This window comes from Bison bison, unplaced genomic scaffold (assembly GCF_000754665.1).
Source record: "Bison bison bison isolate TAMUID 2011002044 unplaced genomic scaffold, Bison_UMD1.0 scf7180017864093, whole genome shotgun sequence".
NCBI classification, from domain to species: domain Eukaryota; kingdom Metazoa; phylum Chordata; class Mammalia; order Artiodactyla; family Bovidae; genus Bison; species Bison bison.
This window is the reverse complement of record NW_011494665.1, coordinates 1,995,647-2,007,370: the sequence shown is the minus strand read 5'-3', so window position 1 is coordinate 2,007,370 and position 11,724 is coordinate 1,995,647. Positions and strand designations below refer to the sequence as shown.

The 11,724-nt window shown below is 59.5% G+C and overlaps 2 protein-coding genes across 9 annotated transcripts in view; both read left to right on the top strand.

The window, feature by feature from the left end:
• Window positions 1-6: 6 nt before the first annotated feature.
• ADAM15 (ADAM metallopeptidase domain 15) lies at window positions 7-9,972 on the top strand. Of its 5 annotated transcripts, none has more exons than XM_010838311.1 (22): window positions 7-1,274; window positions 1,897-1,973; window positions 2,395-2,473; window positions 2,649-2,725; window positions 2,818-3,010; window positions 3,802-3,867; window positions 3,950-4,018; window positions 4,095-4,264; window positions 4,408-4,492; window positions 4,929-5,077; window positions 5,153-5,327; window positions 5,578-5,670; window positions 5,801-6,105; window positions 6,192-6,393; window positions 6,651-6,728; window positions 7,194-7,266; window positions 7,399-7,537; window positions 7,914-7,983; window positions 8,611-8,682; window positions 9,098-9,169; window positions 9,428-9,552; window positions 9,652-9,972. In XM_010838311.1, exons 1-22 carry the CDS (start codon window positions 1,071-1,073, stop codon window positions 9,692-9,694), a joined length of 2,616 nt encoding a protein of 871 aa, XP_010836613.1. In that variant the 5' UTR covers window positions 7-1,070; the 3' UTR covers window positions 9,695-9,972. The 5 variants fall into 5 exon arrangements, with proteins under 5 accessions (XP_010836613.1, XP_010836611.1, XP_010836614.1 ...); XM_010838309.1 differs by having other exon boundaries at window positions 8,608-8,682; XM_010838312.1 differs by lacking the exon at window positions 9,098-9,169 and having other exon boundaries at window positions 8,608-8,682.
• A 1,145-nt stretch (window positions 9,973-11,117) lies between these two features.
• Window positions 11,118-11,724, top strand: part of EFNA4 (ephrin-A4) — a 4,441-nt gene continuing 3,834 nt past the window's right edge. For 2 of the 4 annotated variants that reach the window (XM_010838306.1, XM_010838307.1), the window contains exon 1: window positions 11,119-11,663. In XM_010838306.1, the coding sequence (XP_010836608.1) occupies window positions 11,551-11,663 (113 nt within the window). In that variant the 5' untranslated portion in view covers window positions 11,119-11,550. Of the gene's footprint in view, window positions 11,664-11,724 lie in introns of all 4 variants that reach the window. The other 2 variants (XM_010838308.1, XM_010838305.1) reach the window with 2 other exon arrangements.

Sequence of the window (11,724 nt, the reverse complement as noted above, 5' to 3'; positions counted from 1 at the left end):
GGGGGTCGCCCTGGGAGGACGCGCGGGGAAGTCGGGAGGCCCTGGGGTCCTGGGGTCGGTCGGAGACCCCGAGAGACCCCATTCAGAGCACAGCCTGCCCTCGTCTGATGTTCTGGGCCGAGGACCCGGCAACGGGGAGATGGAGTGGGGAGGGAAGGTGGAGGGATGCCGGCGCCCCCGGCCGGTCATCCTCTACAGGGTCCCCGAGGACACTTTCAGGCTCCGGGACTGGGCACCGCGGGGCCTCGCCCAGCACCCCCTCAGGATCGCGATAGTGGGGCTCTGCTCCCCGGGACTGACGTCTTCGCTCCTCTGGGGCCTAGCTGATCGTTCCACCCGGTGCCAGGGCGCCGAGAAGGCACGGCTCCTAGGGTTTGGCGAAGAGGGTAATTCCTGGCCCCTCATCCCAGGCCCAAGACGCCGGCACCCCTCACCCTGGTGCTGATCCCACCAGAAAGCTCGCCGAGCGGGAGGGGGCCCGGGAGGAGCCAGGAATGGGAGAATTGGCCAGGAAAGAGGCTGGGACACCAACTCCTCCTTGGAACTTTCACTTCCCGCTGCTGTCTTGGGCTGGGGGCCGAGAGGGCAGGCGGGGGTGGAGTGTCCGGAGGAGAGCGGACTATTGGGGGCGGGGGGCGGACTCCTGGAGGAAGCAGAGGCTGTGGGCAGCGGGTGTGCCTAACTGGGCATGAGGGGTGTTTAGGGAGGGGGGTGTTTGCAATGCTCACCCAGAAATGGGCGTTCCCGGCATCTCTGATGTGAGGAAAGGGAGGGTGAGTGGGCACTGGGCCACAAGGCTTCGCCCAGTCCTGAGAGGGGGCGTTCCAGGGGAGGAAGGGGTTGGGAGGGAGTGGGAACAGGGGGAGGGTCCCTGTGAGAACCTGGGATTGGTCTGAGGGGGACAGGGAAGGACAACAGGCTGGGCAAGCTGAACTTCTTTCTCTGGGAACTTGTGGATGGGTTGGTGGGATGAAAGGGAAACACTGGAGAGAAGCCCCCACCCATCCCCAGTATTCTCCTTTAAGTCCCAGAATGCAATGTAGGAGTCCTTCAAGCAGAAAAGAGCCTTGATGGGTTGGGAGCCAGGTGGGTCAGAGGGCAGCAGCCACCTCCAGCCTGGCGCTGATTCTCTCAGCACTCTTTTGGGGTGTCCTGGGAACCCTGCAGGTGTCACTGAGGAGATGCAGGCAAGGCCAGAGAGGGCCCAGAATGGACCTCTGGAGCCCCAGATCCTTCAGGACAACCCCACACTCAGCCTAGCAGAGGCGCTTCAGGTGAGCCTCTCTCTCCCCTCAAAGAAATACATTCACACCCCCCACCACCCTGAGTAGTCAGGTGTCTCCAGACAGAGACAGGCTGAGAGCAGGTGAGTGGGCTCCACAGCAGCATGGCCATCCCAGGTCTGCCGCCTCTCCCTGCACACCCCAGCACCTGGCTTCACTTATCCCCCCTACTCCCATCTACACACACATCTGTCTGCCTCAGCCCCACCCAAGTCGTCCATCTCCACTGAGGCCAAACTTGCTCTCTTGGTCTCATGTTGTCGGTTCTCTCAGTGGGGGGACTTGGAGAGGGTCGGGCCCCACCAGATACCCTCCCCTCCCAATTCTAAAGCTGAGTCAGAGGAAGGGCTGGGGCCTGCACTGGGCCCTCCATGATGCTTCCTCTCTGGGCAGGAAGCCGAGAAGGGGCGGCTCAGATACCTTCCTTGACCTCCCCACACAACCCCCCAGAACAATGCCCCAGGCCAGGCAGGGCTTCCTGGCCCCTCCCTCGGGATCCCCCCACCAATGATCTAATCGTCGGTGCTCTCCTAAGGGCCTGAGGTTTTCTGGTTAGAGAAGATAGGAGTTACAGACAGGGCCAGGGAGGTGACATGCCCTCTGGTACCCACAGACCAGTCTGCCTGAGGCTTTGCGGATCAAACTGGAATTGGATGGTGAGAGTCATATCCTGGAGCTGCTGCAGAATAGGTAATAATGATAGCAGTAATGTTACTAATAACACGACTAACAACTCATATAGCATCTACGATGTGGTACTTACGTACTAAGAGCCTGAACTCACTAAATCTTCGTAACAACCTCTATAAAGTAGATACTGTTTGTATTATTATTGGCCTCATAGATGAAGAAGTCAAGGCACAGAGAGGTTAAATAACTCCCCCAAGGTCACACAGCTGGTGGGTGCTAAAAACTAGATTGGAACCCAGATAGCCTGGGTTTGTAGCCAGTCTATGGCCCAACCATCATATTCTGCTACTTGAGGGGAAGCAGGAAGGTCAGGGGGATTGCCTGGCCTCCAGCCGCCCCTCTACCACCTCCAGCCCTCAAGCTGTCACTGCACCATCCTAAGAGGCAGCTGACCCTGCCCTCCTTTTTCTTCATTCCGCAGGGAGCTAGTCTCAGGCCGCCCAACTCTGGTGTGGTACCAGCCTGATGGCACCCGGGTGGTCGGTGAGGGACATACTCTGGTGAGTCAGGCCATCTTGTGCCCTGTTTCTGGCCTGAGGGGATTAAGGGAAGGGGCAACTGGAAGGTGGCATTCCTAGAGGTTGGGAGGACACTGCATATCCTCGCCAACAAGCTAGCCGCCTGGCTCAGATCTGGCCTGGCCTTCAGGTCAGCACTCATGCTTCTCTGCTGTAGGAGAACTGCTGCTACGAGGGGAGAGTGCGTGGCCACGCGCACTCCTGGGTCTCTCTCTGCACCTGCTCCGGGCTCAGGTACAAGCGGTCGATTCCATGAAGGTGGAGAGAGTGAGGGTAAACGAGGCATGGAGCTTGTAAGCTTTCTGACTTCCTGCATCTTTGCTTAGGGGCTTAGTGATCCTGTCCCCAGAGAGAAGCTACTCTGTGGAGCTGGGGCCCGGGGACCTTCAGGGTCCCCCAGTTGTCTCCCGGATTCAAGACCTCCTCCTGCCACGCCACACTTGTGCCCTGAGCTGGCCCACATCTGTGCTCCCTCAGGCTCTACCGGAGCCCTCCCTGGGACAGCGTCACACTCACCGGGTGAGGAGGGAAGGCAGGAGGGCTGGGCTTCTGTTGTTCCCGGGGTTGGCCCCCTGGCCCTCAGAACTATTGGCTCATAGTAACGATAGTTCCTGCTCACGGAGCGATTTTGCAGCACCAGGCGCTGTGTAAACATTAACTCCTTCACTCACCCCAGCAACCCTGGGGCATAGGTGCTATCCAGAGCTCTGTTTTAGTGAGAAAACTGGCTCTAAGAGGTTAAGCGACTTGGTCAAGGCCATTCAACTAATACATGGTATTTCCAGGATTTGGATGCAGGCACTTGACTCAAACCCTTCATCTGTCTTATGATCCAAACACAGAGAGCTCTCACTTGGATATAGCAAATACATAGTTACTGATCATCAAGCAGTAAGAATCCAATTTATTCAATGGGGATAATGGAACTACCTACCTTATAGGATTACTGTGAAAATTAAATGAACCTACATACATATATATATGTATGTAAATGCTTAGAACTCCAATCTGTCTGGCATATGTTAAGTATTTCATGGTGTCAGCTATTTTTTTTTTTTTTCCTAATTTGGAAAAAGCACAGAATTTGAAGCCAGAAAACCAGGGCTCTACTCCCAGCTTCATAACCTATTCTTAGTCCACTTGGGCAAGTCCCCGGCCTCCCAGGCTCTCAGTGGTTCTCTGTAAAATGGACTCTTCACTCTCTTCGCTTTGACCACACAGGGTGGGTGTGGACACAGCCTGGCCAGGTGGGCGTGGCTGCGGGTGGTGACTGGTGGGTGTGCCTGATGGCTCCTTCCTCTTGTCCACAGTGGAGGCGGGACGTGGTGACAGAGACCAAGATTGTTGAGCTGGTGATTGTGGCTGACCATGCCGAGGTGAGCTGGCCGGGCCCTGGCTGCCCTCCCCTGGCCTCTGACAGCCGTGCTACCTTTCCTGGCCACTTTTCTTAACCCGCAGGTCAAGAGGCACCGGGACTTCCAGAGCCTCCTGAACCGCACCCTGGAAGTGGCCCTCCTCCTGGACACAGTGAGTGTCAGGCCTGACAGCATCCCTATGGCCCCCAACCTCGGGAAGCCCTCTCCTGAGTCCCATTCTCTTTCAGTTCTTCAGGCCTATGAACGTCCGGGTGGCACTAGTGGGCCTGGAGGCCTGGACCCAGCACAACCTGATAGAGATAAGCCAGAACCCAGGTCTCACACTAGACAGCTTCCTCCACTGGCGCAGGACGAACCTGCTGCCTCGGTTGCCCCACGACAGCGCCCAGCTGGTGACGTAAGGCTTCCCCCAGGGTCAGCCAGCAGGGTCTGGCTCTGCCTTGGCCTGGCCAATTTCACACCCCAACTCCCTCCCCGAGGGCCTGATGCTCTGGCCACTTTTACTTTGACGCCCTAACCTTTGACCTCTCAATCCCACAGGGCCACTTCATTCTCTGGGCCCATGGTCGGCATGGCCATTCAGAACTCCATCTGTTCTCCTGAGTTTTCAGGAGGCGTGAACATGGTGAGCTATGACCACATCTCCTCCCCGTTCCCCATCTAGGTCCTGCCAGCTGTGGCGCCATATATTCACGGAAACCCCCAGCAAAGTTGCCAGCCCCAAGCTGAGATTATAGAGGGCAGGGGTACATGAAAGGTGCCCCTCGCCTGTGGCCAGCTCATCATGTCTTCACCTAGAAGCTCTGCCCATTTCAAGGGGGCGGGGGGACAGCTGAGGCCCAAAGAACAGTGGTGCTCTCCCAGGGCCATACAGTGAGATATGGGGAACAGAGCTGAGCCAGAGCCCAGGTTCCCTACCACCCAGGCCTGGGCTCTCCTCCTGGCTTAGAAGCACTTAAGGAGGGAGGCAGGACCTGCTCAGGGCCCAAGAGGCCAGATGAAGGGAGAACAGGAGCAATCAGGCTGGTGCTCGACCTGGGCTTTCCCCTCCCCAATGACAGGACCACTCCACGAGCATCCTGGGAGTCGCCTCCTCAATAGCCCACGAGCTGGGACACAGCCTGGGCCTGGGCCATGACTCCCCTGGGAACAGCTGCCCCTGCCCGGGTCCAGCCCCAGCCAAGAGCTGCATCATGCAGGCCTCCACAGAGTGAGTAACTGCAGGGTGGAGACAGAAGGGGCAGGGGCAGGTCCGCAGCCCCAACCTCCTTGCTCTCATCCCCAGCTTCCTGCCAGGCTTGAACTTCAGCAACTGCAGCCGACAGGCCCTGGAAGAAGCCCTCCTGGGCGGGATGGGCAGCTGCCTCTTTGAACGGCTGTCCGGTCTGCCTTCTATGGCCAGTGTCTGTGGAAATATGTTGGTGGAGCCCGGGGAGCAGTGTGACTGTGGCTTCCCAGATGTAAGCGCCTCCCCCAGAGCCTTGCCCCTGCAGCTCTGTGCCCTCACCCTGGCTCATCGGCTGTCTCAAACCCCCAGAGCCCCTCTCCCCGCCTGCCCATCTGTGGGGACAGCAGGCAGACTGTGGGGCTCCAGCTCTCATCTGCCGTGCAAATGCCTAGGGTTCAGGCTCCAGGAGGCAGTTGGGGTGGGGTCCCAGGCCCAGCCTGCTCTGATGCCTGGCCGTCTGTGGTCTGTGCCCTTCCCTACAGGAATGCACCGATCCCTGCTGTGACTACTTCACCTGCCAGCTGAGGCCAGGGGCCCAGTGCGCATCTGATGGACTCTGCTGTCACAATTGCCAGGTGGGCACAGACTGGACCGGCCACCCAGAGCCCACCTGCCAGGGGCCAGGGTGGAAAAGGTCACCCCAACTCCCAGGGCCTGGCTGGATTTGCCCCACCCCCACAACTGACATTCACCCACCCTCCACAGCTGCGTCCAGCTGGCTGGAAGTGTCGCCCCACCAGAGGTGACTGCGACTTGCCTGAGTTCTGCCCAGGAGACAGCTCCCAGTGCCCCCCGGATGTCAGCATGGGGGACGGTGAGCCATGTGCCAGTGGACAGGCTGTGTGCATGCAAGGACGTTGTGCCTCATATGCCCAGCAGTGCCAGGCTCTCTGGGGGCCTGGGGCCAAGCCCGCCGCACCGCTCTGCCTCCTTACTGCCAATACTAGAGGGGACGCCTTTGGGAGCTGTGGGCGCAACCCTGATGGCAGTTATGTGTCCTGTGCCCCTCGGTAAGTGAGGGAACCTGGCTCCTCCTCTAGGTCTGTGGGCATCTTGGCTCCACCACACTGACCCTGCACCTCCTCCCTCACCCCAGAGATGCTATGTGTGGGCAACTCCAGTGCCAGGGCGGGAGGGCCCAGCCTCTGCTGGGCTCAGCCCGAGATCTTCGCTGGGAGATGCTGGAAGCCAACGGGACCCAGCTGAGGTTGAACTGCAGCTGGGTACACCTGGACCTGGGCAATGACGTGGCCCAGCCCCTCTTGACTCTGCCTGGCACAGCCTGTGGCCCCGGCCTGGTGAGCAGCCTCGGTGGGCAGGGCCAGGTGGGGAGGGATGTCTGAACTGCTGTGAGCAGTGCCCAGGCCTCGTTAGCCACCAGTGCAAACAGCGCAGTCTCTGAGGGGAGCTCAGATCCTCACTTCAGATGGAGCAGAGTCCTGTTGTCCTGTGAGCCTTGGTGTCCCCATCTGTAAATGTGTGGCGGGCCTCAGCCTCCCAGTGCCAGTAAAGTGTGTTAGAGGGTGATCTTTGCTCTTCTCTCCCCACTGGGCAGGTGTGTGTTGAGCAGCAGTGCCAGCCAATAGAGGTCCTGGGAGCACAGGAATGTCAAAGGAGATGCCACGGGCATGGGGTGAGCTGGCATGGGGGGAGATGAAGGGGAAGCAGGGGAGCCTCTGGGAAGGAAAATAATGGTGGGCTTTGCAAACAGACACACCTGGGTTCTAATCCTTGCTCTACTGTGTCTTAACTGTGGGACCCGGGCAGGTTATTCACCTCTCTGAGCTCAGTTTCCTCATCTAATGGGCATAATAGTAGTACCCACTTCCTGGGCACATGAGATGAGTACAGCACTAGCTCTGGCACAGTGGCTGGCAGATAGAAGGCACTCACAGCGTGAGTTCAGTCTAATTTCCTCCGCCGCTGGCGCTGATAGAGTCCCTCTCTCCAGAGCGGTGGCACTTCCACCCCTTCATCCTCAGCACACCTCCCAGCCGTGCTGGGAGGAGACAGGACATCTGAGATCCTGAAAAGCTGGGGACAGGGAAACACGGCCCCAGAGAGCCCAGCTCCTCACTGTCCCACCTGTGCATCCTAGGTCTGCGACAGCAACAGACGCTGCCACTGTGAGGAGGGCTGGGCACCGCCAGACTGCACCACCCACGTCAGAGGTAGCACGGGGCAGGGGCAGGGGCAGCTGAGAGGGCATCCTTCATCGCCCCTCTTTTCCTGATCCCTTCACTGCTGGTTCCCTGTGACCCCTGACCCTTTCACCTTTGCTGATCACCTAACCTCACCCACAGCAACCAGCTCCCTGACCACAGGGCTGCCCCTTAGCCTCCTGTTGTTGCTGGTCCTGGTGCTCCTTGGTGCCAGCTACTGGCACCGTGCCCGCCTGCACCAACGACTCTGCCAGCTCAAAGGACCCAGCTGCCAATACAGGTACCAGCCTCCCTGTTACCAACTCTCTCAACATCTCTGTTAAGGACAGCAGCTCTGGAGCCCTGCTCCCACCCCCTGGGCAGCCCCCAGGCCACACCCCATACAGCCCCTTCCCTATTTGTGCCCCATAACTCTTCACCTCGCGTGTAGACCCAGGTGGGGCCACTGCGGTGCTAGGACCATTTCTCTCCAGGAGCCCCAGGGCTGGATGAGTGGGGCCCTCCCTCAGGCTGATCAGCTTCCCCTCCTCACCTCTGATTTGGCCTAAACCATGCTCCAAAGGGCCACAAAGGATTAACCCCACTCCAGGGCTGCCTATGGGCACAAAATGGTCTGAGGCTGAGCCCTTGCCCTCCTTGTCTTTCTCCACGCTCAGGGCAGCCCAGTCTGGTCCCCCAGAACGCCCAGGACCCCCACAGAGGGCCCTCGTGATGCCAGGTGCCAAGGTAAGTCTGTATGACAGAGCAGAGAGGGCCCCGATCCAGCCAGGAATCCAGCCTGGGCCCTGGGGTGGGGGTGTCCAAGGCTCTGAACTCAGAGATAAGACTTGCATCGCCCATGAGTCAGTCACTGGAGTCAGGGCCAGCCCTCCCGCCACCTCCCCTGCCGCAGGCTGAGAAGCAGAGTCCAGTCTGGACTGGGAGGGGCAATCACCTAGAGGAAGGGGCGCTGAGCTCTGTGAGCTGGCCAAGCCAGTGGCTTTCAAAGGCGGGTCTACCTGTGCTCCCAGCAGTGGCGCCCCAGGAGGGCATGAGGGGGTGCTCAGAGTGGTCTTCAGTGTGCCAGGACCTGATGAGGCCCTGGTCACCAGGTGTAGAAGGGCCGGTGAGTGCCTCTGCCCTGAGCCCCCCGGATCTGATGACAGGAGTGCGTGTGTGGAGGTGGTCTGCATGCCTACCCCACCACTTGTCACCCCCTCTGCATGCAACTGAATAACCGCACGCATGCACAGCCCCCACTGCCCCTGGGGCCCTGGCTGCCCATCCCTGAGCACTAACACCTCTCTGCCCACATCTGTCTTTCTGCTCCCTCCCCCGTCCCCTGCCTGTCTGCTCCTCCTGCTCTCTCAGCAGGCTAGTGCTCTTGGCTTCCCGGCCCCTCCTTCCAGGCCGCTGCCTCCTGACCCTGTGCCCAAGAGACTCCAGGTAAATCTGGGCCAGGCCCGGTCCTGGCCCAGGGCAGGTGGGAGGCTTGGTGCCCAACCGCAGCTCTCATCCCTGTTCCCTGCCAGTAGCACTCGTCATTAGGGGACCAGGGTGCCCTCAGCCTTCAGACACTCTGAGCCCCAGAAGCAGCAAAGGGTGAGCCTCCTGCCTTGGTTTCTACCACCATCTAGTGGTCAGTGGCGGGACTGCAGTTGGCCAGGGACAACCCCCCAGTGACCCCCACCTTTCTCCCCTGAGGCCTCTCCTGGCATGCGCTCAAGCCCCATGCGCATGCCCCAGTTCTGTCCTGCCCCCTGGCTGACTTTGCATGTTGACCTGAACCCTTGGGGAGACCCATCGCATGTCTACTGCCCCTGGCTGTGCTCTCATAGTCACTGCCCCTCTTTCTGTTCAGGCTGAGCTGGCAGACCGACCCAATCCCCCCACCCGCCCTCTGCCCGCTGACCCGGTGGTGAGGCGCCCAAAGGTAACCGTGGGGGGAGAGAAGGGCACAGCCTCTCCCCCCACCCAGGGCTGTGGTGCTGGTGGCCTTGGCAGTGGTGCTGGTGGCAAGACGCCCTCTGTGCCTGAGGCCACATACCCCAGTGGCATCTTTAATGGTGACAGGTTCGTTTGGAGACACAGGTGACCTATGGTGCCACCTCTCAAGCTGGTGCTCCCCAGCATCAGTGTGTCAGAGGTGAACAACATGATATGCTCTCCCAAGCTGCCTTCTCTCTCTCAGTCACAGGGGCCCACCAAGCCCCCACCCCCGAGAAAGCCACTGCCTGCTGACCCTCACGGCCGGCGCCCTTCTGGTGACCTGCCTGGCCCTGGAGCTGGAATCCCGCCCCCAGTGGTACCCTCCAGGTAGGAGAGGAGAGGAGAGGCGTGGAGAATGGGTGGATTGGGCGAGTGGTCTGGGAAAATAGCACCTCTGACCTTTTTTCTTGGCTTTCCACATCCCAGGCCTGCGCCGCCGCCCCCAGCAGCGTCCTCGCCCTACCTCTAACTTCTCCTGAGGTTCTGCTGCCTCCAGCCTGAATTTAGGACGCCAATAGGCAGACCTGATCCCTGAAGCCCGCCACGGTGACTGAAGGAGCCAGAGCCTGGACGCTGTGGAGCAGGAGTCTTAAGACACCGGGTATCTCCACTTGCTGTCAAACAGCACTCTGGGGACTGGCCCACGCCGCGGCATCTGGGGGTTGGGGAGGGTCTGGGAGCTGGACGGAGATAAAGGAAGTGCGCACAGCCTGTCTGCTGAGTTACAATAAAAGCGAGGTCTTGGGAGCGCGCCTTTAAGTTTGTCTGCTTTGGGAAGGAGGGTCTCCCCAATTGCGATTCCAGGTCTGGCCGCCAGGAGACGCTGCCGCCTCAGACGAAGACAGGATAGGGAGGGCTAGAGTCCCAGGCTGGGTGAGAGGATCCCTGGGATGCTCGCGGCTTGTTTCTGCCTGGCCTGTGATGTCTCTGCATAATCCAGCACCACAAAGAACGCTGTATGCCCTCTACCACCCCCAGTCGCCAAGTTCTCGCCCCCAACGCTGCGCGGCCCTTTAGCGGCGGCCACTGACAAACCCGTCAAGCTGTTGGACTCGCCTTCCCCACCCTCTGACCAGTGGCTGGGGAAAATGGAACTAGCTGGTGTTCTCAGAGCCCCGGAGCTGGGACAGGGCGGGGCAGCGGCTCCCACGATTCCGAGGCCGCACACCTGCCTCCCCCCTCCCCCACCCCACCGGAGGGTTTGGGAACAAAGGTGCTTTGTACCAGCCCGCAACCACCTCATTGCTTCGTCTTGGAGACTGTGGCCTTCGTTCTCCCAGAACGAAGGTGTGGGGTGGAAAGGGACAGGTGCCAATCCCAAGGCAAGCATCAAGCTTGCCACTTGAGGCTCTGTAAAGGGTGGGGTGAGGGGTCCCCTGGAGGCGATTTGTCCCTTCCTCTCGCTGTATCTCTAGACGTCCAAAAAAAGAAAAAAAAAAAAAAAAAAGGAGCAATGTGCCTAAGATGGCTGGATAAACTTCATGGATCCTAGCCCCACACCTCTCTTGCCTCTTTCTGGGTGAGAGGCGTGGGCCCGTATTTAAATCTTCCAAAGATTTAATCAGGCTTTCTACCCTGTATTATGGCTTTCCAGGTGGTGCAGTGGCAAAGAATCCACTTGCCAATGCAGGAGACGCAAGAGACGCGGGTTCAATCCCTGGGTCGGGATGATTCCTTGAAGAAGGAAATGACAACCCACTCCAGTATTCTTGCCGAGATAATCCCAAGAACAGAAGAACCTGGCGGGTTACAGTCCATGGGGTCACAAAGAGTCAGACACGACTGAGCAACTGAACACACACACACACACACACACCCTATATTAATTGTTTTTGTTTAGTCGCTCAGTCCTATTCTTTGCGACCCCCATGGACTCTAGCCCGCCAGGTGCCTAGCGATCGAACCTAGGGACCGAACCCGCGTCTCCCGCACTGCAGGCGGATTCTTTACCGCTGAGCCACCAGGGAAGCACCCTGTACTAACACAAGCACGAAAGACAAGACCTCTCTAAAACGACTCCTAGACAGGGGACTGTGTCCCTCCTCGCCGCCTCCTTGAAATGGGCCCAACTTCAGCAACAGCTTGCCGAAGCTGGAGAGCGCTGCGGCACCCAGAAGGTTAATAAGAGTTGGCTTTGAATGAAGAGGCGGAGACGCGACCCCATTGGTGAAAAGTTATCCAGGGGCGTGGCCTGTGAGTCTCTGCACCCCACCCCACTTCTCGCAAGCCCCACCCCAAACCTCCTCTGCACTTTGTACCTTTCTCGTCGCGACTGCGAAGCGGACCGGGACGGGCCGGGCCAGACCACACCAGACCTAGGGGGCGATGCGGCTGCAGCCCCTGCTGCAGACTGTCCTCTGGGCCGTGCTCCTCAGCTCCCCTCTGCGAGGGGGCTGTGGCCTCCGCCTTGCGGTCTACTGGAACTCCAGTAACCCCAGGTAGCCGGGCCGAAACCGGCGGGCGGCGAGCCGGGCCTGCACGCTCCCGGGCCGGGCGCGC

Excerpts from the sequence above, each read along its gene's own strand:
- ADAM15 (XM_010838309.1), top strand. The coding sequence starts at position 1,071 with ATGGGTTGGGAGCCAGGTGGGTCAGAGGGCAGCAGCCACCTCCAGCCT. Across the intron at positions 7,267-7,398 it reads CTGCACCACCCACGTCAGAG|CAACCAGCTCCCTGACCACA; the intron begins GTAGCACGGGGC and ends CCTCACCCACAG. Across the intron at positions 7,538-7,913 it reads GGACCCAGCTGCCAATACAG|GGCAGCCCAGTCTGGTCCCC; the intron begins GTACCAGCCTCC and ends CTCCACGCTCAG.